The sequence below is a fragment of the Amblyomma maculatum genome, chromosome 1 (assembly GCF_055883805.1).
Source record: "Amblyomma maculatum isolate TAMU_Amacu chromosome 1, ASM5588380v1, whole genome shotgun sequence".
In the NCBI taxonomy this organism is placed as follows: Eukaryota; Metazoa; Arthropoda; class Arachnida; order Ixodida; family Ixodidae; genus Amblyomma; species Amblyomma maculatum.
The window spans coordinates 339,020,857-339,044,281 of NC_139344.1; the positions used below are offsets into that span (position 1 = coordinate 339,020,857).

General features: G+C 42.5%; 1 protein-coding gene across 5 annotated transcripts in view; it reads left to right on the forward strand.

The window, feature by feature from the left end:
* LOC146207553 (organic cation transporter protein-like) overlaps positions 1–23,425 on the forward strand; it is an 88,235-nt gene that overhangs the window by 56,524 nt on the left and 8,286 nt on the right. For 3 of the 5 annotated variants that reach the window (XM_084588439.1, XM_084588446.1, XM_084588459.1), the window contains exons 2-7: positions 5,910–6,342; positions 11,841–11,944; positions 13,227–13,381; positions 17,850–18,018; positions 21,555–21,702; positions 22,987–23,081. In XM_084588439.1, coding sequence (XP_084444565.1) covers positions 5,910–6,342; positions 11,841–11,944; positions 13,227–13,381; positions 17,850–18,018; positions 21,555–21,702; positions 22,987–23,081 — 1,104 coding nt within the window. Of the gene's footprint in view, positions 1–255; positions 625–3,137; positions 3,294–5,909; positions 6,343–11,840; positions 11,945–13,226; positions 13,382–17,849; positions 18,019–21,554; positions 21,703–22,986; positions 23,082–23,425 lie in introns of those variants that run through there. The other 2 variants (XM_084588453.1, XM_084588430.1) reach the window with 2 other exon arrangements.

The following is a 23,425-nucleotide window of genomic DNA, read 5'->3' on the forward strand; positions in this document are numbered from 1 at the left end:
CATTTCCTTTAAATTTGACGTTCGCATTTGGTCTCGTGGTCTCGTCCGAACTGGCTTCAGGCGTTTGTGTCATCCATGCGACTGCGCTGGAGAGATAAAACTTCCAAGAATTAGATGCCATCATCATCGTTGCCGCCTTGTTTCGCTAGTTTCGTTTTGAAACACCGTGCAAGTTGCAACCCGCCGACACAAGGAATAAAGAGGCCAGGGAGGCCTTGGGCCGTACCCTCTGTCTCTTCTACTCGCTCTCTTCCCTTTCCTTCTCTCTGTATCCTCTTCTCGCTGCCCCTGCTGCCGCGCGTTGTGCCATGGTTGTGCCCGTCCCGGTAGCGCTGGCGGGGCAGCGGACAAAAGCGGGCAGCGGCGCAGCGATTTGATGTGCTTCGCGCTCGATATGCGCGTAGCATCGTAAAAGCCGTAACGCGAGATGAGCTTGTCGCGCGGCGCGTTTGCGTGACACGTGCATTCCTTCCTGTTCACGTGGTTCTTGGTATGCTTCGGATGTTGTCTGAACCGGGACGTTTGCTTTTTGAGCTCGCCAAGCTTCGGAGCGCGGTCTTCTGTGACAGGACTCGCAGGACCGCTTCGCCACGGCCAGAGCAACCTGCGTGTTCTGCGTAGCAGGTAAAGTAGAACCTGACACTGTTGCCGCCCATCTGTCGCTTGCTGTAGGTGGTAGGGCCGCAGTGGCCTTGGTCTGACCCGCTTTGCCGCCAGAGATTACCGAGCCTAACGTCATAAATTTCATTGCTGGTCTTCGCTCATCACACCGAATCTTAATACGCTTCAAAACTTCGACTCCTTACCGAGTATATTTTTAGGCCGTGTTTATATGCCACGCTAAGAAATTTGTGGAAAACTTCGCAAAAAAACGCCTCGCGTGCTCAGGCCAAGTTCTATTTTTTAGCGCTCCGCGGAAGAGATGTGAAAATGCGCGCACCTGCTGGCGGGACCACATTTTCAAAGTACTAATGGTGTTACCCTTAGTACTTTATGAGAGTGCTGTAAGTGTTAGCGTATGTGAATTAAAAATTAAGCCGATGCATGTTGTTTTGAATTTTTGTAAAATTTGCTTCTTGCTTTTGTTTTGTCAGCTTGGCTACCAGTTCTGCACATTTGGTACAGAGCAAGCCACTCAGAGTTGCATGTATGTTGAATATCACAATGTTCTGAAGGAAGATAAAATGAACATTTCATATTTAAAGTGCAATATCTCAAAAAAAAAAAAAAAAAAGATGCGTGGTGTGGGCAATAATAATTGCTTCACTGTTTTTGCCTAATTGTAGCATTGTTTCGCTCTTATGCACACTTCATAGAATCAAGCAGCTTAAAAAAATACTTTACGTGTTCCCTCAGATAAATCTTCCAAGAGCGACAGAATTACTCGCTCTTGCTCAACCTTTGATACGCTGTTTACAATAGTGGGTGTAGCCAGTTTCTTGACCTAAGGAGCATTTGAAACTGAGACAGTTGTTCGAGTGGTGTGAGATGTGATATGGTAGAGCTAGAGGCGACATCCGTTTTCGGTGTAAGTTTCTTCACAAAGCCAGCCAAAAAGTGCACTTGCCCACATCGCCTAATACAGAAAAAAGGGAACATTGATAAGTCAGCGTTAGCTGCTCAAATGTCTTACGATTACTTGCAAGGTTGCTTGGGAGAGCAGATTAGATGTATGTGCGTACATTTATTTTCTGGTCTGTAGTAGTGGGCTTGTGCTGAAGCGTGTTAATTTCAGTGCCTGTGTTTAGTTGAAGGGCATTTGCAAGACCGCTGGAGACCGAACCATCCTATTCAAGAACAATTTTCCAACCATATTTGATTAGCTAAGAGAGCAACCCTGTACTTGCCCCATATGCTTTGTAGCGCATATGTGGACATCAGAAGTGGTTCTGTGCACGCTGCTACTGGAGTTGCCAGTAACTAGTGAGTAAAGACTTATTTTGATTGTAAAATTACTTTGTGTGAGAGCAAATTTTTATATTGCTCTCAGGCCCCCTAATAACCTGTACTTGCTGGTCACAGATGGTTTGAAGAAATTAAAATTGTTTTGTGTGTGTGTTTATTTATGTCTGTGCAAGCTGGCTGACAATATATGGCAGAAATTCAGGATGGATTTTGTGTGCAGACGTAGACACAAGTTTGAAAGCTGATTGGATACCTTTAGAACTACTAAAGAACTGTAAAAAAAAGTCGACACAAAGTGCTGCCATGGAAAACACGCAAAGGACAACTGATGTCAGTATCCAAGAAGCAATTTAATCAAGTCTTGCTAACGTTTACTTTGTTAAATATTTTTTTATTACCTGTGTTCTACCTCTATAACTCATGATAGCCAGTGTTTTATTTTTATGAGCAGGACAAGTGGTGCTGGCTCAGCGGCTTGGGCATTCAGCTGTTGATCCAAAAATGAATGCTTCACTCCTGGTTGCAGCAGCATATTTCTAATCCGTATTTGTTAAGCTAATCCATATTTGTTGCATATTCTGAAGACTGTGCAAAAGGTCGTTTTTATGTGCCTTATGCTTCACTGAGCTCTTTCGCACTCTCTTCAGAATACATTAAAAGCATGTTAAACTACTCTACTTGCCAACTTCATTCTCGAACTCTGTTATGGCATCTCATTACCTCTTTGCAGCTTTATAGGATGTTCAACCTCACCATAAAATCCTTTAATGAGTATGCAGCTAGCAGCTGTGCATATTGATGCGGGCTGGTTGTTTACATCTACGTGCATTTTCAAATGTGAGCCTGCAGAATGAAAGTACTCCATCACACCTGTCATGGTCTGTTGTGAATTTAGGCCTTGCTTAGAGTCAATGCCACATTTTCAAAGAGGACGTCAAGCCACAAGCAAGAATATACTGTTCACTTGATGCATGCATAGAGTCTAGTCTTGGTATGTGCGCGTTAGTTATTTTGATCACACTTGCACTTGTCTTATCTTTGCTACAAGAAAACAGTTGTTCTTGAAATTTGGTGAGATAAATGCCTGCAAAATGTTTCTACACAATGTCATACAGTTTTACGCCTCAAGTACTGCTTTAGCAAATAAAACCGGAGGGTGTGGGTTGGAGTGCACTGTTCTGTCGTGCAGAATTTCTGTGGGTATGTTGTAGGCAGATACCGTTTGCCCTGAAAGTTTATGGTATAGTAACTTCTAACCTGCGTGGTATGTGTGTTCTAGGAATTGCTGCCGATGGAGTTGTACAGCTTAGCACTGTGCAGGGTACTGCAGTGTGTTTTACCATTCACTGTTTGATAGACTTAAAGTCTGACTTGGACAGTCATCAAAGGTACACATTTTTATAGAATTATGCATAAATTTTTGTTGTTATTCATGCTCTTCAAAAAAGCAGCTGTGATGTGCAGTTTATTGAAAATCAGAACACTTGTTTAACATGATAGTGTACATAGATTTGGTTGATAGTCATCCACAAAAAATGCTTTGTATTGTCAGTTTTGGCTGTTATGTCATTGATAGGGCTAGGTATTTTACAAAACCATGATATTGCATGTATTCATGTCATGTTAAGGAGCACCACAGAATGTGTTACACTGGGAATTGCGAAGAGGCCTTATTTCCAAATACACTGGCCCTCTTAGAGTGCCAAATTGTTTATCATTGATTGAAATCACATGCTTCCATGCTGGTTTGGAAACATAGCATGAGTACCACCTAGCCATGTGAAATGGTGGTCTTCTTTCTTCATTATTTTGGTTTGACATGAACATTGCTACATGTGAAAATTAATGACAGAAAACTGGTGTCCTTGACATGAATGTCTCACCCAGCAGGCTTTTTTGCATTGTAAAACACATTAGACGTTACACGTGAAAAGGTAAATTTGAGGTTTTAGCAGCACTTGAAAACGAATTCTAGAGGCTGAGGCAGCCAGCTTAGTACATTCATCAACGGAAGCTGTTAGAACATTGGTTTAGCTTTTAAAGTGCAAGCAAGGCGAGATTTTTGTGATCAATAAAGTGAGTCAAAATCATATCACATTGTGCGCTTGTTAGCTTTTTGCTGTCCTCCCCTTCTTGCTCGTCATCATTGCAAAGTGTGTCAACTTTCCATAGTGGCCACCCGTCAGGTTGTTCCTGTGGCAATCACCTGCAGGTTGCACATTGGTTGCACAGGTGGTTAATATTGAGTGCATTCTCAATTCATTTCTAATTAGTCTATTCAGTTATATCAAATTGAATTGTTCATTATGCAACTCAGTTCTTACATCTGATATGCTGTAGTTCATAGTGTGCAATGCACGGCTATATGGCCACACCAATCTTATAACAGTTTTCACTGCGAAGAAAAAGTAGGCGGAAATTACTTTGGCAGTAAACTGGAAAGTGTTAAAGTGCAGTTTGTAAAAAACAAGTGGCAACATACTGAACTTCAAGGAACAAAAGTTGTGCGGCCACAAGATACATTCGAGGCCAGTTGTGTTGGGGACAGTTGTTTCAGCTGCCTGGGTGGAAAAGGAGAGATAAAAGCAACTGATAAGTTGTGTGGTATGCTTTCAAGCATTCTGGTGCACAGTTCAGTAAAAGGTTAGATACACTATCTTTGGGATGAGCACTTCATTGAGGCCTGTGCACCTCAAGCTTTCCATTTGTGTGGTGGGAAGGGGATAAGCACAGGGACCTGTAAGCTGCTATCAGGATGAACTTGGACCAGGTATCAACAAGCCACTTGTCTTTCTGCAGCTGACGTAATAGTCATGGCTTTTGAACTGTTCTAATTATTGGTTAAAATGATGTAAATAGTGATAATCTCAATGGCACCACCAAGCTCTCTCATTTTTCAGATTTCACAAGATTTTTTTCAGATTTCACAAAATTTGAGCAAATCCAGACAGTATGGGCTGTCTTAGGCTTCGATTTCACTTCAGCAACATAACTACAGTGACATGCTTCGCTGTCATAGTACAAAATGACAAGTTACTTTGATCACATGATTTTGCATGATTTCGTGCTAAGATTTTTATAATTGCTCATTTATGAGGTGTCACAGCAGTGTACTGATACATGGAAATTTGGTCTAATAGGACAAAGAAAGCTTGTTTGAATGCCGTTCATGTTTTTCGCTCGCTCTACAACTTCTTAGTGCCATTGAGGTTTAACCTCTCATTGCATAACTACACGAGTCCTGCCACCCGTTATGTCAGTTTTGTTTTCTATGCACAGCCCTTCCCGACTTGCAATTACTCTCATTGCTATTTGAGGCCTTTCCCTCTGAACCATTTTCTTGTACAAAATAAGTCACCACTTGTCATTGCACTTTTTACAGGCTCAGAGCTGTAGGATTCTGATTGTACAATGTTGTGAAAGAATTTGTTTTAGTACTATTAGCATTTTATTTTTGCGTAGAAACGTTGATTAGCTATACTTGCACAATGTTATTAAGCACATCTTCCATTTACTTTCTTTCTCTATAAAATTCTGCCTTAGCTCTGTACACTCAAGACTGTTGATATCCGAGTGGCTCTGGTCTAAACCGTGCCATCACACAAACGTGTAAATCGGAAGCTTGTCCTGATTCCGATAAGTTGTAAGGACACAAACTTGAGGAACGTGCAATGGCATAAAGCCGCACCAGCTATGCTAGTGCTACTGTTGACTGAACAGATTTTTGAAACAGCCCGTGGATACACGACTACACAAGCCATTATATCGATGCAGGTTTGCTTTATGTAAAAGGCAAAGTACAGTCCTAATGCATGACTTTGGGCGTGTTAAAACTATTGGCTTAGAGAGTTGCTGGTGAAAAAGATGAGTTTGGCAGACTGTGAAAAAAAAAATTGCACTCAGTCAGGCTCAAAGGAAGATGTTAAGTGAGTTATCAGGCTGTAGAAATGTTGGCACTTTTCAGGTGGTTTCATTTTTAATGTGGCATTCCTTCTTGTTTGCAGGAACCCCGCAACGGGGGACGGAAGTGCAGAAGAGAGCGAGCAGCTTGTCGAGGCCATCATTAAAGGGGACTCCACTGTGCATGAAACCATGATAAAAGAGGAGAAGATCGAGCTGACCACCATCATTGGGGCTTATGGGCCGTTCCAACGGGTCGTGTTCCTCTTCGCTATCACAATCAGCATGTTCGGGGCATATCACAATCTCATCATTACGGCTGTTGCACCAAAAATCGACCACTGGTGTGCGAGGCCACCAGACTATGACAATCTGACAGACGAGGAGTGGAAGGAACTGGCCATCCCTAAGGAGAACATACTGGGAGAGGAGCGCTACAGCCAATGTCGGATGTACAATATTTCTACAAATGCCACAGTGAGCTGCAATTCCTGGGAGTACGACCATTCTCACTACAGGAGCACCATTGTTGATGAGGTCAGTCGTTTCTAAAAGTTTGTCAAGGAGAAATTGCAGGGGCATGTAGCAGCTCAAAAGTATCGTTTGAGATTTTGTCCTGAGCTTCAGCTTTTGTGTTTCAGAGGGTAGCAAAACTTATCAGCAGTATTTGTTGATGGACATTTCATGTCTTGCGTAATGTCAGCAAGATGCCAAGCGCTGGTTTGAGAAAAGAAAATTACAAGGGTTCAACGCTGCTGAACCAAATATTGAGCGAAAGCATTAGCTGCGGGTGACCGAGCGTTCTTCTTCTTCTCTTTTTCTTCTTCCTCAGCCCACTTATAAAGCCCCGCTTTAACCAACCCGTATGAATGTGCCTTAGTGGCCAGTAGGGGTAACGTGATTGCCAGGGTCCTAGCAGGCTGATTCTGACATAACCGTCCCATGTGAAACGAGAGACCCAAGCTGGCAGCTCCTGCCAGCCCACATATAAAGCCCCGCTTTAACCAAGCCGTATGAATGTGCCTGACGTCGCATATCACGTGAGCACCAGCTGCGCCTCTAGCACGCCATGCCGACTGCTTTTGTGTCACGTGGGGTGTGACGTCACAGCGTCATGTGGGTGCGACCGCGCCACGCTGAAGGCTCGAAACCTAGAGTAGTATTGCTTTCGCAATAAAAATGACAGTGAAAATGGCAGCCTACTTCTGAATGACAGCTATGAATTGCCATGAAATGAGAACGAAAAGAAGTTTGATGGGTAAAAGCATGAGGGCTATAATAATTTCTACTGCAATATAAGCCGGTTAGCAGAATATAGATATATTAGATACATTATGTGACTGCAACCAGATCTGTCCAAATACCATTGTGTATGTGCTAAGTCAAAAGCTTTAAATGAGTATAAGCTTATTAAATGGGCTGCCATTGACTGTCGTATGGACAAAACATACATTTGGGGCTTAGATATAGATGAACCACATGATGGTAGTTGAGATGCTTAGCACATGACGGAAGCATGGGCAAACAAGAACGGCAATCTTTTATTTCTCCATTATTCATCTATGTTTTGTGCATGCTAGGCATATGAAATACAGAATACCAACTGTCATAAACTCTCACATAGCAGAGCTTACTCGAGACAGTATAATGTATAAACTAAGAAAGCTCCCCAGTACAAAACAGCAATTTTCTAGTGACACAAATCACTTCTTTCATTTTGAGGATCTATTATTATTCAGACTTGTCTCAGCCGAGTTCTGTAGCTTGTCTCAGCCACAGTGAACAGCTAGGTGTGGTATAATCCTTGAACTTCAGCACCCGCAGCTTTCTTTCGTCATTTACTCTATCCAATTCCATGTTAACATATCTCTCTTTCGTCAGATTGATATTTGTCCAAAGGTAACATTTAAAAGGCAAAAAATGTATCATTTTTCCACCACTGTACTCAGACTCTGGATATCATACTTTGTGATCACCACTGGAAAGTGAATGGTAGTCTAGTGTAGCATCCATGATCATTGTGAATCTTTTGAGGCACTGCAGATTTTTTTCTTTTCTTTTTTTCAGAAATAACCATTGGTGGTGATAGCCATATTTCAGTTTTCTTCTGAACATCTATAGCTCGTGAAAGCTTAGTTTCAATGAAAATAGAGTATTTTTCATTTGAAGGCGGTAATCAGTTGATACAGGTGGCTAGCTTCAATTTGTCGGCAGTGTCTTATTAAGGAGCCTACATAGGTAGGCAGTTTTGGTTCAAGCTGCTGTGACTTAAGTGAGTTTGTTAATTAGACTGCTCCATATTGAAAACTTACTCAGTTTCTTTATTATGACCGCATTAATCTTATACTGGCTGCTTGCAACTGAGCGACATCTCTGCAGTTTAGTAGAGCCTGTTAACCATGGGCACCAAGTGTCAAATAACATTGTACTCGCAGCAACAAATAACCAGGAAATTCAATGGTGTGTCTGTTTTCTGGCATTTAGAGCCAGCCTTGCTTTTGCTTTGGAGAGCTTGGACAGTCTGCTTTCATTGAATGCAGTGTGACAGGTCCAGGCCTCTTTTTTTTTACCATTGCTAGACCAGAGAAACAACTAGATATATGTGCAAGTAGCATCAGCATATCTTCCTGCTACCATTCTCTCTTTGTCCATGGTTTTCTTATGCACTTTCTTTTAACTTTTGAGGCTTTACATGGTCCTTTCTGACTTGCACAGGCTGGGGCACGAAGGCATAATGACCCAATGTCTAATAACTTTTTCTCCTCCTTCACTCAATGACATATAGCCTCATGCTTGTCATAACTGGATTTCATTAAAAAGAAAGTGCTTTATTTGCCACCCCTCTATGACTAGATATTTAATGCAAAATAGTAAATATTCAAAAATAAAGTATCTTAACCTTCATTTTTTATTCAAAATTTATTCCTCTGGATCAAGGAGAGAATGCAGTGTCTACAAGTAAAAATGTTTGTCATCATTGTGGACACCTTTTGAAAGCCTTCTGCGAAAGTATCTAATCTAACCTACTATGTGTTGCAGTGTGTGTCTTTTCTTTTTCATACATTGTGGCGCTTTCTCTTTGAAAATTGTTTTTACCTGACATGGAACCTAACCATAAAAGGCTGTGTCATCATTTATAGTTAAGAAAAGTTGTCATGCCATGGCTGGTTTCCTCATAACTGAAGTGTTTAATTAATACTGTGCATGACACCTACCGTGCGGGCGCTTTATTACTGAAGCAAAGGTCATTATCTTGAGTAGAATCATGCTGTTGTGATACTTTTCTACTAGTCTGAATCTTTGCATAGCAATGTGAGAGAGCTTTGTTTGTACGCCACTTAGAATAACCACGCCAAAGAACCTGACACTTCAAGAAAAAAAAAATTAAGCGGCGGTTTAACTTAGTTAAGCACGCATATATATATGCAGAAGCATTATCTACCATTTGCTTAGCTTAGTTTTGCTCATTTAGCATTGCTTCACAATGCCTTGCCATGTTTAGCCAAGTATTTAACAGGTGCTTTAGGCTTTTATTAGGGTTAAGGACGCCTAATTGGGGCCTTCAGTGCAAGTCTGTCAGAGGAGATGAAGACGACGGCACCTGAAGCGCAGCGTGAAAGATTGACAGCTTAGCACATAAAGAAACTGCCTATCAAAGTGACACAGTGGTCTAACGAAGCTATCTTTTTGTCTGAGCCTTTGTTTGAAATACAGTGGCAGCAAGTTTTTATTATTTTTCTTTCTGAGTAGTTGCAAGAGGCTTCACAGCCGCTTGACCCAAATCCAAAAATCCCGAGTAATAATGCTTCTCTATTAAATCTGGAACCGTTTATTACACATGTATCCCTCGAGACCACTTTCTGCTTGTCCTGTATAACATATACGCTGAAGGACTGAAAAAGAATCAGACTACTGTCTCAACTGCACCTTCTGTTTTAACTATAAGCACTCAAGCTGTATTTCATAGTTTTATTCTATTATGCATTTCACCTTATTACAGTAATATGGCTCTTTTGTGACACTCTCAGCACAAAAAGTTGTTTCTGTGGCAAATCGTTGCCTTCTTCTTAGCACTGATAAATATCATAGTGGCTGTTTATGTTTGAATAATAAACTTTTAAGTGCTAACTGCATGAGGCGACGCCGCGCGACGGGCTGAGGGCCGCCAAAGCATTGCCGCTCGTCGCTGTCACTTAGTTCCTGGGTTTTTAGAAAACATCGCGTGTCGCCCAGAAGTGGCTCGCGAGGCAGTCAATCGTAGAAGGCTTTGGGGTGTTCAACTTCCGTTCTGTTTTTTTTTTTTTTTTTTTTTTTTCTGCCGAAGGACCTGGTGCCTGCACGCGCTCACTTCTTCTGATCCGTGTATATATGAGTGCATCGAGACAATTCAGTAAAAGCTTGGAAGGGTAGTAAAATAAAAAAAAAAAGGCTAGTGCAGCTAGATATTGCTAATTTTGGAAAGGGGCAGGAGAAAGCCGCTGCTTGCAATGCAAGTCGGCTTTGCAGTGTAGTAGCGCACTGCTGTGCAGTGACTCTTGAAAATTCAAACAAGATATTTCATCAGTGTTTTATCGTACTTCATGCTGTTTAGTTTTAGAAACTGGATAAAGCGCAATTGCACTCCCCTTGACCGAATGACGAGGCGGCGGTAACAAAGCAGCGCTGAAAATGCCTCTCTTTTGCTGAGCCCCGTCGCTTCGTGCAGTATGCACCAGCGACGACGGCGGCGTCGCGTGACAGATCATGCGGTTAGCGCTTTATGACTTGTAAAGCTCTTACAAGAATCCTGATTAGATCTTTGCCTCTTTGACTGCATTGATGCTTTATCTCGATGATGCAGTGCTTGCATGATCCACAACATTGCATGACTTGTGCAACTCATGCTTGCTTTGTCACTGGCTCTGTCTTGAAAAAGGCAGTTATATGTGCGCTCTGTTCTGAACGAAAACACCTGCTTGTATTTTATTTATTTTTTTTTTTCATCTTGACTGCTTGTTGTTGGCCTGTGCTCTTTCATGTTCTGTGTTTCCGTTACTTTGGCCTGTATTGCACAAAGAGGCTCCTTCTTACACTGATGACAATTACAGCACTGCAAATGATTGTAATGTTCACAGCAGTAGCGTATATAGCTGGTGGGGAGTGCGGCAGGAGTAAACTAATTTAGTTTTGGCCTTTGGGTGCAACGTATGTTAAATAATGCACTGATTACAGTACTCATTTGTGCTGAGCTGAAGGAGTACTGTAAGAAATTTCTGCTGAATCGTTAGATATGTGTGTATGAAATAGTGATAATAGTAACCATACATTTAGCGTATGCCTGCCTTTACTTTTGAAGGCTACAGGTACATCTTACAAAGAGTGCTAAATCTCATAATTTGGATACAACATACAAGGCTACAGGTACATCTTACAAAGAGTGCTAAATCTCATAATTTGGATACAACATAAAAAAATAAGTTTATTAGTTATGTGGTACATTTTATTGTTAATTCTGTGGTCATCAGGGAAGACTGCTTGTGTCAGGTGTGCGAGCACAGATGCTGCTAATTGAAGTCTGAACCTTAAGTGCTTAATGTGGGTGGTAACATAGTTTATTGCTATTCAATAATAGACTATAGTGGGACAAATAATAACTACAGTTACCAGTCGTTTATGTGGACACTAAAGCAAGAAGGATGTTGCCTAAATATTCATGTTGGTACTCCTTCAGTGGGTTCACAGTAGTCACAAAAGTTTTCCAACATAGCTGAATAGTTTTCATAATCTGGGATTACTCTCTATACTGCAGTTGCAAAGTGCAGTTGTAAATCTTCCATCCATCTCAACTTCCCAGGAATGCTGCACTCATTGGCTAAAATTTTGCAGCCTTTAATAGGCATGCCTGAATTAGTCTGAGTAGGCTAGTTAGTGGTTTTGCCTGACAGACTGGTGTGTGCACTGGAAGTTGGTTTCAGGCCACACCAGCAGAGTGCATTTCTCTGGCCAACATTGTGTGCTCTCTTTGTGAAAGTGCATGTGGTGGCGATATCATGCAGTGGGATCTCGTGTGTTCAAGAAGCTGGCTTGTCTCTCTCAGCCAATCTGTGTACATGGCAGGCTACATGACATCCATGATCATTTTCGGACAACTCTCAGACAGGTGAAGAATCTACCTCACCCTGTGTGAGTCTCTTTAATGCTCTGTCAATAGTGGTACACTTGGCCACATGAAGTGGCTTGGTGTGAGTTGACTTCAGAAAGTAAGTTCAGTTTGTGCAGAAGGGGTGCTGTTTTGCCGGTCCTGTTGCACGCACCAGCATTTTCGCGTGCACAGATGCTGCATTTAGCACTCAATTTGCATCCCATACTCTCCTGGATGCAGGCTTTACAGTTGTAAAATTCAATGGTTGGCTTTAGCTTAGGTCTTTTTTGTGCTGCTGTAATAAGGGAGGAGAATTAAGTTGCTTCATTTGGGTAATGAAAGCTGGACCAATTATTTTGCGGGCTTTTAAATTAGGCTCTCTTAACTAATTTGTGTGCTTAAAAAAGGTAATTTGACAGGCTATACTTGCTGTTTTACTGGTTCATTAGGTCTTATAGCATTTACCGAGCAAGATTGCTAAAAAGGCACATGTAAAATGCCCATTTTCTTCATTAGGAACCGTAAAAACCTCATTCAGTGGGTACTTAGTAGCAATTTTTCCGGTGAATGCTACTTTGCTGAGAAGGCGTTATAGTTTCTTGCCCCAAAAAATGACTCATTTTCAGTCACAGCTGGACTGCAAGCATTAGTAAAAGCTTCGAAAGGCCAGAGTTAATTGTACTAAGAAAAAAAAAGGAGAAAAGGCACATCATGAAGCACTTCCTTTTTAGTTACCTTGCATGCTTCATCACCATCCTCTGTTGGTCTGGACAGCAGTTTTTGCTGTGTGGCTTCCTGTTCATGCATAGCAACCACATGGGTCAGCCAGCAGACCATCTTTAACTGTGCAATGCCCAGCATATTAGCTATGATAAAAGGTGTAAAGATGTGAATACATTTTACTTATACGCACAGGAGTGCATGTTCGTACCTCAGTATTACACAAACAGCTTTTCTCTACACATTCGTCAAAGCAAACTCACGCCAAAGGGATGCTGAAAGATGGCTTATGGAAAATACTAAACCTGGCACTCTAGTAACGAAAACTTTCAACAGGCATGGAATTATTTCGAATTCTTTTTATTTTGCGTATGTGCCTAAGATGTGCACCCAGCGTTATCATCCCTAGACATTCAACAGTTATTCTGATTTCCTAGTTTCATTAGGCAGAAGTCATATTTCACTTTAAAAAATCTACTAATTTTTACATTCTTGCCTACCTAAAGTTTTCTTTGCCTGGGCATTACAGAGTTAAATCAGGAAGGTGCATGCATGGTTATCATGACCGATGTTTTTTCAGGGTTGGGAGGCGCATGGTCATCTGCATTGCCCTCACCATCTTGCTCACTGCCGGCTTCTCGACGCTGCTCTCCCAGTCCTTCGTTACCTTCATTACCCTGCGATATTTTGTCTCTCTTGGTGTGTCTGGAGTGGGTGCCACGTCGTTTGTTCTGTGTAAGTACTGAGCACTCTAGATTACCCTTTACTCTGGCCCCGCTGGGGTGACACAGTGTTTAGGGCACTCGACTACTGTGCCCAAGGATGCAGGATCAAAACCCGGTCAATGGAGGCGAAAATCAAGGCGCCCGTGTGCTGTGCGATGTCAGTGCACGTTAAGGAACCCCAGGTGTTCGAAATTTCCGGTGTCCACCACTACGTCTCTCATAGCCTGAGTCACTTATGTTAAACCCCATAAACCGAGCCAGACCTTTAATCTGGGTAATCTGAACTTGGAAGATCAAACATTTATTGAAATAAATGGAAACATTTAATATATCAAAGAGAAAGTTTAATAAACTACTAACAGATATAGACCTTTTATGATCATTGAAGGTTTTTCCACAAGCATTGACCACTGCATCTTCGATGAGAAGCGAGCTAGGCTTAGCAACTCCCACCGAGAAGTGTGCTGCCAGTATGTTAGCGGGCAGCACATTGCTGCAGGAAGTGCACTTCTAACATGCGAACACCATATTCACACTTCTGAGTTACATATAGGCTTATCTTCTGCTATGTTTTATATATATAATTATCAATGTATCAAACTATTTTGCAATCTTCTTAGTCTTATATCTCGAAGATCGACTGTATTACCAATGTACTTCATTTTAGAATGAAACTAGTTCTTGCAAACAGGGACAGTATAACACTGCATAGGCAGAGAGCACTTGCTTCTTCTGTGTAGCTCTGGCTGCATTACCAAGAAGAGTTGTCACAGAGTAAAGAGACAGTAAAACTAGCATGTACATGCCTACCAAACATATCTCTTTCACTATATATAGAAAGGTTGTGGGGCCCTGCACCACGTATCCGTAAAGCCCGTGTGCGCCGCGCATTCGAAGGCCGCGCCACTATCCCAATGCCCCCTGTGCGGTGCCTGTTTCCCTCTCCCCGCTCGTTCGGGAATAACCGGTCCCGCGCGAGGGGGCTATAAAGGAAGCCACGCGCCGCCGTCTCGCCCTCTCTTGGTCCCTGCCTCCTCGCTCCTGCTTCGCGCCTGGAGCTTCTGCACGGAAGACGACCCGCAGGCCGCAGCCCCCCCGGACGACAACCTAGCACCGACTTCGATGATCCCTGTGAGATTAAAAATGTTTGTCATACGGCCCACTGTGTGTTTGTCGTGCGCATCCCTCGGGCATAGAAATCGCCCACAAGGTTTACTGCTATGCTTAGTGATTGTTGTTTTAGGCAAATTCAGTGTTATATATGTACATCCAGGCGTTACTTGACATTACTTGACACGGTCAAAACCCAACCACGAGCCTTGTCTTGAAGCCTCTGCCAAGGTGAGCGGGAGAAAACAGAGGAGTGAAGTAGATTTGAACCGAGGAATTTCTCACGGGAAGCGAGTAAGGGACCTTGTAATGCCATAGGCTACGCTCCCCTATCCTCCCATGTTCAACTGCCGCTCTCTCATGCTGTGCATTGCACATTGTCGTCAGTGAAAACTTCCATTCGTCAAACACACAGTGATCACATTGCTCTATTAAGGTGCGTTAAAGATAAGAGGCTGCTTGACCAATTAGCTTGACCCACCCCAAAAATTGACTTTGCACTATTTAATAATTGATTTGACTCGCTTTAAAAGCATACTTGACCCACCTTATAAATTTGAATGGCCCACTCCTGAAATTAAATTGGGAAGTCTTCAAATGTGGACATACTGTTGAAATATGGACATCTCTGCACAATACTGGGTTGGTTGGCAGGGTCAAATGATCTATCGTTTTTTACACGGACCCTACTGTTTTCATTGCACTGAAAATCAGTCTCAGTACCCCGGTTTGAGAGGAAGCTTTCAAGGAGGAGTCACATTTTTTCCGACACAAACATTTGAGTGGTTCCGTCATGAGATGCAGCAGCCACTGGAACTACAGATTGATGCGTGTTCGCCAAGGCAGGTGGCACTTCCGCGTTCCGAAATGCGCGTCAAGGTCTAGTGGAAAGATAAGTTGTAATATGTTTGACACCTTGTATGGAGGCAGCATGATATACATGGTGCTATTTGATCAATTGGGGGTGGTTGGGAATGGGATTGGTTGAATGAATAGTGATCAGTGATTAGGAAAGGAAACGAGCGTGGTGTAGACATAATCTCATGTGTGTGTCGTTGAATTTCAATCCATGTTATGACCTGTGGCTGGTACTAGGGCGACAACATTGTCTGACATTATACCTGCCTGTAATAGTGCGCGGGCTTCATTTGAAGATGTGCCTTGTGTGGTAGTGCCGCTCGACAAGCAGGAAGAAGTCGCAGATGCTGACAAGGCAGAGAAGAACGATCAGTATGAGGCAGCTAGGCAGTTGAAGTGAAGGCAGAATGCCAAGATACGAATGTTAGGAATGGAAGTGAACCACTGTAAGTATTTGGGAGAAGCTGAGTTGCAACATCAGCAAGCTGCTAACAATTGTAAATGCAGGGTTTCAGTGAGTTGGTACATAAAGCCAGATTCCTAGCTGATATGTTAATATCGGTTAATAATAGGCAAGAAAACGGGTGTGATTCAAGTATCAGGGTAGCAATAACTGATGATGAATTCAATGGCTGATCTGGATCAAGCTTTTCTGCTCCATTTGGGGCAGTTGTATTCCAATGGCAAATTGCGATCAGGCGTGGATCCCAGATTGCTGTGTGGAGCAACAATATTTGCTCCTCCAAAAATGGGGGATTTGGCCGGAAGCGCGTGTGCCGCATCTCATGTTTCCGCTTCTGCTCCCTGCTACGACCGGTGCGTTCTCGCTTCCTCGTCGCTGCACGGTGGTCTGAGCAGCTGTGGAGGACATAAAAGCTGCGCCGACCACCAAGGAGTCAACATTGACTGCGAAATCCTTGCAATGAAAAATCTTGCGCGGTTGGTTGCATTGAAATCGAGCAAGGAGTAGACGCCACCGGAAAGCACCGGCATCAGGCCTATCGCAGTGGGCAGCCGTCACAACGACGCTGTATAGACAAGCAGTGGCTACCAGTCACAAAAGAAGCTGCTACAGCATACCTATAACTTACCTGTCGTTTCTTTTATGTTAACCTTACAAAGCATGTCACATGATCTTTATGCATGATTCTCAACGTTGTTCCTGCGCACTTCGGTGGCAGCAAGATGATGAAACCCTGCAGCCAGCCATGACAACGTCAACATTCGAAGCATATTTTTCCGCATTCGGATCTCGTGAATGGTTCTGCATCCCAACCTACTAAGGAACAATGTTTCTAAGCCGTCATTACGTTACGAAGCCCCTGAATTACTGCAGGTAGAAAAAACTCTTTTCCCTTCACTTGAGATGCCGTCGCGCTGCTCTCGGCATCGGCAGTTTTTTCAAATGGCACCTCTGCCACTTCAAAGACATATGTTAACTTCAATCTAACATTTCATTATGCTTTATCAGACACGTAAAGATTCACACCATTAGATACGCTTGTTTTGCCAACAGTTGAAAAAATGTGCTCGCCATTGCAGAGGGTGGAGCCACGCGAACCAGTCAGCGCGCTGATTGGCTGACGTCCACTAGGGAGCATGCTCCTGCGGAAGCGAAGGCATTCCAATGGAAAATATGGAGGAAGATATCTACGCCGGAGCAATGCGCTCCGTTTGTGATCCAGCCAAGCGCTCATAATCTGCCATTGAAATTCAACATGCGGCAATGAGTGCACATGCTATCCTATCTACTCTTAAGGCGAAGCTTAAGTGTCCTCCTTTTGGACTTCATTCGGTACTTTTTTAAAATTTTTTCCCTGGAAATATATGTCATGTTTTTGAACAATAAAAAGTGACTTAGTGTTTATCTTGGCCTTTTTGTGTTAGCATAAGACCTCATTCATTAATAGTTAGTACACAAGTGATCATATTAAGATCTATTCTTGCAGAAAGAACTGTAATTGTTATGAAGTAAACTAAAAAGGAAGTAGTTTGGTTATTTCACCATGAGAGAGTAAGATTTCACCATGAGAAGGGGAAGATTGATTTCAAATCTTAATTATCGTGCATTTTGGATTGAACTGGGGGCCTGTGCGATGCAAAATGCACGATTGCAGTTCACATGCTTGCAGCGGTGAGTTACCTACTGTTGAACAATCCTGGAAGCCAGAGGATGGCACTTTTTTGGTTTATGTATGGGTTCATGTTTGATGGTGGCTTGGTATGGTTAGGGAAGTTAGCAGTGGCCTTACTTGCTTTGGAAAAACTTGGTCAGTGCACGTTACAGAACCCCTGGTGCTCAAAATACCTGGAGCCCTGCACTACGCCGTCTCTCATAGTCTGGGTCACTACGCCTCACAAACCAATCCAAGCTACGTATAAAAGTATGACTGCACACAGGGATTGCTGTTGTAGATTGATGAGCTTACATGGCTTTGTACGAGCAGTGACTCTTGTTATAGGGGTAATGTGGACATTTTTACTTTGCCTTTGTTCGACTCTCAATGCAGTGATGGAGGTAGTTGGTCCGGCTAAACGCTCCTTCTTTGGCCTGGCATACGAGTTTGGCTGGGCTACGGGATACCTGGTGCTGGCATTGGTCGCCTACATCATCAAAAGCTGGTTTTATGTGCAGCTGGTGGCCATGGTAGCAGCACTCATACTTGTCGTCGGTTACTGGTAAGCCGGGGCACAGAGCGGGCCGATTAAGTCCTTACCTGTGTGTTCACTTCCTATAGGGTCCTTAGTTTAAGTCCTTACCCGTATGTTCGCTTCCTCTACGGTCCTTAATATTTTGGTTTCATTTTATTAATTTTCAATTTTTTTTTCCTTGGGGTTGAAAATTTTGCACTTTCTTTTTTCTTTTTTTTTTTTCCAGTTCCGTCATTCAACAAAGTTCTTATGGTTGCCGAGTTATTTTTTCTAGCAAAAATAACTTGCTGCTAGTAGTATATGTTGATTGCCGAAAACACAAAATCGCCTTTCTGCACTCATTGCTTGCCATTAACAGTCTATGAATGGCAGGTTACTCAAAGAAAGCGCTCTCAACCTCAGGCATTTATTTTTTTTTTTTTCTTTATCACAACTATTTTTCAACATATATTACCGTCCTCACATGCAAGCATTTCTCAATCTCTGCTGGACCTACCTGCCTACGTACATTGTGGAAACATTCATCGTCATGGCATCTGTTCCATCCAAAGGCATTCAAACGGGATGTTATTAGTAAGGTTAGTGCTTGATACAATGACGCCAATAAAATGGCCCTCCTTGAGCACTGGCTTCTTGCTTCTAAGAATTACTTTTCTAACTTGTACTCAGTTTGAACTGTGCCATTATAACAAAGATAAGAGGTTTGAAACTGTCAGCTAACTGAAAATGCCGCTTTGGATAAAAGGCGAGATGTCAGCTAGCACACAAACTGCACTTTAAGATGCATTTCCGGGGAGATGTCGAGTTTCATCCAATCTTCATGATCATGGCTCAAGGTTCAGAAACCGGATAAAAGCAGGATGAAAATGAAAAGCCATATATATATGCAGATTGTCCTAGCCAAGTGAAACCAACTAAGAGTTGTTTGGAGTCGCTTATCCTAATCTCTGCCTTTCTTCAATCAATTTTAATTATCTTTACAAGTACATATATAGCATGATGAATTCTTTGCTATGAGGGAATTTCTTGTGCCTCTTTGCTCTCTGCAATGAAGTAGGATGCAGTCTTATCTTGGTACAATTATCTGAGAGCACATGTTATGGTATCATTATTTTTTCTTCATGTGTTGTGCATTTTTAACTTCAATGTGTTAGAAGTTCTTTGTTCGAATTTGTGTCTCAATGACATGAAATCTCTCAGTTGTAGACAATATTCTCACCACTTGTAGGACATTGTTTTTTTTTTTTTTGTGAAATGAAAATTCGTCCACCATGCATGTAGTTGTGACCTGACCATGGAAAACCAACTCAAGCCTCTGCAAGCTGAAGTTAGTTGCTCAAAAAAAAAAGAAGTTGAATTAAAATATTCTTTTGCCTAGGATTTGGACCAGGACCACTTCACCAGCTAAGCTGACCAGAATGGCAAAATATTGTTGACTACCTTATAACCACACGGCTACAGTAAAGATGAAAGGCAAATTTCTTTTTCAGATTAGTTCCATTTATGCTACGGCATTTGCTTACCCACTCACTTGGTTTACACCCACTGGAGTGGTGCAGGGTGCTCGACTTGTGTGCCCAAAGATGCTGGATCAAATCTCGGCCATGGCGGCCGCTTTTTAGTGGAGGCAAAAAGCAAGTCCCCCGTGTACTGTGCGATGTCAGTGCACGTTAAAGAACCCCAGGTGGTTGATATTTCTAGAGTCCTCCACTTTGGCAACTCTCATAGTCAGAGTCTCTTTGATACATTAAACCCCACAAACCAAACCAAGCCATCACTTGGTTTATGCAGCGTTTAACTCTTTCCCTACCATGGGCAAAATGGCCGTTTTCTGTAGGTGTCACTATATATATTTTTTTTTCTAAATGCAGAGCATTATATTGGCCACTCCCTGTGAAAAAAATAAAAGTTCAATATTGAATAGTGTTTATGAGGCATAATGAGCAATCGACGAGGGCCGCTGCAGAGCGCCATGCTGAAACGAATGCCCGGTTCCCTTCTTGAGCTGAACGAGACTCCCTGTTTTGCGGGAGGCAAGATATGGTGCCCAAATGATGTTGAAACCCTGGGAATGAGATGAATGACACGAACAATAAAAAAAAAAAACATCCAGATCGGTCCCAGACGCATGCAAAACAGGCCAGCAAAGTGTGGCCGCCGATTTTTCAGGCTGGTTTCCATCGTCATCGGGGTGAGAACTGAATTCTGACAATAACGCAGCATCTTCAGAGTCACTGCTGCTCGGGTCATCGATAAAATTGGTCGTAGACAGTGCGGAAGAATCACATTTGCGACGTTTCGAAGCGCGAGTGCCGCCATTCTCGCATGCGACTCCGCTGCTGCCGCGTGCTCAGAGCGCGTTCAAAAATAGCCACCTCGCGGGAAAAAATTACACAGTAATAAAATCTAAGCTTCAGTTACCTAACTACACGCTGGATGGTGTAGCGTGTCCGTGAGCGACTCGTAAAAGTTCAACATTTGTGTGCGAAGTCATCGTTAGCGGGCAGGAGTGTGGCCGCCGGTGTTCCGGGCTGGTTTCAGTCGTCAGCGGGGTCGGAACTAAACTCTGACGATAATCGGCAGCATCTTCAGAATTGTGTCTTGTTGGGTCATCGATAACATTGATTCTTAGATAGTGCGTAGTCGTCAGATTCACGACGTTTTGAAGCACGCGTCGTCGACGCGTATGCTGCCATTCTCACATGCAACTGAGACGCTGCCGCGAGTTCAGAGCACTCTTAAAAATTGCCGCTTCGTGGGAAAAATGTAAACAGCATGAAAAAAAAAAATTCCGTTATCAGACTACACACTACATAGTATAGGTTGTCCGTGAGCAACGCGGAAGGGTTCAAAATTAGTGCGTGAAGTCATCGTTAGCGGGCTAATGATGCTCAATTGGCGCGGTGCGCTTTTGAATGGAGAATGTGCGCTTTTTTAGATTGGCAGTTTGTTAGGCACTCATTTGGAAGCGGGCTTCAAGCACCTTTCATCCGAACCACCTTTTCTTTGTAACAAAGTGTCTCTTACTATTTCTTGAACAGCTACTGCGTCCAAAGCTACAATTACTGGCTGGACACACTGCGTTTTATTTATCCAAGGGTTAGCCAGTCCAAACATTATTAAGCTGTACATAATGTTTTCTACAAAATGATCACATTGTAATGCAATGCCTTCTTACACAAGGAAGCTGGTGAGTAGTGGCTTCTTACTTCTGATGGCATTACAAAAGCCATCACGACTCTACAGAAGGTAGGAATGGTGACAAGGAGTTGAAATATTTTCAGCACATGGCAGGAAAACGTGTTATAGGCGCTGTTACTCTTTCCGGAATCATGGCTGCTGCTTCATGCATTTGTATTGTTACATAATTGGTAAAAAGTTCGCCAAGCTGGAGTAAAAGATGCTGTATGCCTTTATGCTATCAGTCATGGTGATGTTCTATATGCCTGCTACACTGTATGCACGAACATCCTGTCACGGTCGCATCTCATGCAACTAGCACAAGGCTACAAATTATGCACTTGGTGTGAATGGCCGTCGTTCAGTTAAGCTGGCCTTTGCAGGGTTCTTCCCGAGTCTCCACGGTGGCTCATGGCCAACAAGAAGTTTTCCCGTGCCCGCAAGATAATCATGAACGCTGTAGAGCGTAATGAAATGGATAAGGAGGATGCTGAACTCAAGTTCGAACTTCTGAAGAAGGAGTTTGATAAGGTGAGCAGGGCCGGATTATCCAGGGTTCAAAGGGTTCAAATGAACCGGGCCCTTCATTCTCAGGGGCCTCCAGAGCTTAAAAATATAGATGGTGGATTTCGACGCTTGGTCCGGAAATATGTCAAATCATCTTCTTCCTTATGTATTATGATTAAAACTCTTCCTTATTTAATATGATTAAAACTGAAGCTTATGCATTGCAATGTCGAATTCTTCAAAAGCTCTTCGTCGCATCGTACTCTAATCCTAAAGTCAGCCAGATATTTCGTCAGAGTAAAAAAATGACGAATAAATTTCAAAATGGTTTTAGCTGGTTCGAACTAGTTCCAGTTGGTTTCATATGGTCCCAGCTGGTACTCAACTCATTAACTGGCTCCAGATGCCTACCAGTTAGAAGTCAGCAGGTCCCAGTTAGTGGTCGAGTGGAAGCAACGGGTTCTAGCTGGCTTTCAGTTGGGAATCAGCTCGTACCAGCTGGTAAACCAACTGACCTCTGTCTAGTACTGCTGTTGAGTTCAGTTTTCGGTTTTATTAAGCTAAGCGTAAGCAGTGGAAGCTGTGATAAAGGCACTAAATTATTAGTTAGAGATTTATTGCTCATAGCTGACAGCGGCCACAGTAAATTATGTGTAGTGGAGTGGAATTAGTGGAGACGAGAGATTCTCAGCGTGGTCAGCTTTGATATCATCGCGAAATTCTTCCAGCTAATGCTCGAAAAAGCTCACAGAAATGTAAATGCCTATATTGACTTGCATAAAAGTAGAGTAAAAAAAAACAGGCATGTTATACGAATACACGCCCTATTCAAAAGTTGAATTCCTGTTCAATATTTAAACTTATATTCTCCATTGTGTAAACATGTAAAGTTTCTGTGAGAAAATTAAGAGGGCGCTTAAGCTTCGCCTTGCTACAATCTTGCTACAATGTACTTGGCATGCATGAAGCATTGGAAGTTCAGAACCTCTCACTTGATGAGCGAAGGAACTCTAGCACACAGAGAGAGATGAAAAGTTACATATATTACAAGATGAATACCAGCCACCGATGAAAGGGAACATACAAGCTTCACAGGAGCAGAGAAAATAAAAAAATCACGTAAAAAGATTAAACAGTTGCAAGCTCTTAAACTTAGATGCAGAGTAGCTCCTAGTAACCCGAACTCATTTTGTGTGAAACCTTGTTTCATTTGAAAACCTTTAAAAGGCTGGCGTTCATCTTTTAGCATTTGTAATTTTCCTTTGTTCATATTTCTGACCAGGTGATTTTTCCACATTGGTCATGCAGGAGCAGCCAAAGAGCGTGTTCAGCAAAGTAACAGTGTTCGACCTGCTCAAAATGCCTGTGCTGAGGAAGAGAACTCTCATTGTTTACTTCTGCTGGTGAGGCCTGTTTTTAAAGTGCATTGGCTTTCATGATTACTGTTGAGAAGAATGATATATATATATATATATATATATATATATATATATATATATATATATATATATATATATATATAATATTACTATAACCACTGCACCACCCGACAGGTCAATATAGTATATATATATATTATATTGGCCTGCCGGGGTGGCGCAGTGGTTACGGTGCTGGACTATGCGAGATCCTTTTCGATGAAGGCGAAAAGCAAGGCGCCCGAGTGCTGTGCGATGCCAGTGCACATTAAAGAACTCAGGTGGTCGAAATTTCTGGAGTCCTCCACTGCGACGTCTCTCATAGCCTG